Source organism: Olea europaea, chromosome 11 (assembly GCF_002742605.1).
Source record: "Olea europaea var. sylvestris chromosome 11, O_europaea_v1, whole genome shotgun sequence".
In the NCBI taxonomy this organism is placed as follows: Eukaryota; Viridiplantae; Streptophyta; class Magnoliopsida; order Lamiales; family Oleaceae; genus Olea; species Olea europaea.
Window position 1 is genome coordinate 18,699,296 of NC_036247.1, and position 1,757 is coordinate 18,701,052.

At 36.3% G+C, this 1,757-nt stretch overlaps 1 protein-coding gene across 1 annotated transcript in view; it reads right to left on the minus strand.

Moving 5' to 3' along the window:
• The window catches only part of LOC111403680 (probably inactive leucine-rich repeat receptor-like protein kinase At5g48380), a 3,163-nt gene extending 1,680 nt beyond the window's left edge, over positions 1-1,483 (minus strand). Inside the window, exon 1 of the mRNA XM_023032270.1 lies at positions 243-1,483. Within this exon, the coding sequence (XP_022888038.1) occupies positions 243-1,106 (864 nt within the window). The 5' untranslated portion in view covers positions 1,107-1,483. The remainder of the gene's footprint in view (positions 1-242) is intronic.
• Positions 1,484-1,757: the final 274 nt, after the last annotated feature.

Below are 1,757 nucleotides of genomic sequence, written 5' to 3' on the forward strand. Positions count from 1 at the left end.
CCCCCCCCCCCCCCCCCTCTTTTAGTTGTTTTAGAAGGAAACGGAATTGGTTGACAAAAATAACCCTCAAATAAGCAAAGCATGTGACTGTTTCACAGAAAAATTGAGGTATCCATGTCAGGGCATGAGACCAGAAAATTTTGAATGGGAGCCATATGCTTTATTTGCTAAAGTTTGAGGACCGTGGTTACAAATTTCACAATAATTTATATATGTCAAGAAATTCCAACAATGTATCTTGCCTTGATGCCTTTGGCATCCTTGATACTCTTTGTCCATTTGTTGCCCAAAGGATCTTCTTCCTTTTTCTTTCTGGACACCTTACGGGAATAGAAGAACATGCCAATGACAACAGCCAAAGCTGCAAAGGTCACCCCACCAACAGCTGCCCCAACAATGGCTGCACTATTAGTTTTCTTTGAGGAGCCTTGACAAGCAGGCAATGGATTGCCACATAGTCCTGGATTATTCAAATAACTATCGGCCGGAATTGTAACATTTACAAACTGGGGAACTGGACCCGACAGTCGATTTTTTGTCACGGTAAATGCCTTTATTCGACCAAGTTGACCAATTTGAGCAGGGATTGGGCCAATCAACTGGTTGTCGTCAAGTTTAAGGACGTTCAAATAAGAGCAATTTGCAAGATTCACTGGTATCTGTCCAGATAACTGGTTGGACGAGAGATCAAGGGTTGTCACATAGCCAAGTAATTTAGAGATGTTATTTGGAATATTTCCATAAATCTTGTTATTAGAAAGATCTAAGCCTGTCAAGGATGAACACTTAGCAACACCAAAAGGAAACTCGCCCTTAAGTCCCATGTCCCCCAGCTTAATATTCAAAACCCTGTTCTCATCCGCATGCCAACAATCGATCCCGATAAACTTACATATAAATCCTTCATTAGTGCTGCTATCAAAGTTCCATGATGAATTGATGTAATTCAACGTGTCTTCCATAGAATTTTTTATATCTCTCAGGCAGTCAACATCACTCTGATCCGAGTAGGTAAGAGATCCTCTCATAATCAACAAAAGAAAAATTCCAATAATCGTTGAGAGAACACTAAAATCAAATTTTGCCCTCAAGCAGAAAGAAGCCATAACCCGAAACAAAAAACCCGAGTGTATAAACCTCCTGAAGATGATTGCTAAACTAACCACCAAGTAACAGTTGTCATAAGTTTGATTCCTGAAACAAATTCAAATTTCAATGTAAAAATATTTTGAGCTCAACACAACATACTGAAAAAGTCTTTCAGCTGAGGAGATAATTCGAATGACAGAGTAAACTGTCATCCAATAACTATGGCAACAATTAACAAGGAGATGCAGAACCACAATTACTGCAAGGAGAACATATGGATGAGGACGGCGAGTTTGATATAAAAAAAATTCATTAAGTTAAAAAAAGATGTTAAATCATCTATATAAATACTTGAATGACAAAAGTTTCAAGCAAGATAACACCATTTGTATAAAATTTATAGCTAGTTAATTAATCAGAAATCTATTATAGGACAATTGATTGTTTATTTGATTGAATTACTCATTTAACAATAAAAAATCCCAATCAAGAGAAAAAATAAACATATAGATAATGATAAATCCCATGGGAAGACAGAATATGAACATGATATTACAGAGACCAAGCAGAACATATGAATATTCAAAACTCTTCCTTTCTAAAAAATCATGAAATTAGTAAGAAATGATCAAAACCACTTCAGTTTTCTCGATTATACGTCCTAAAAT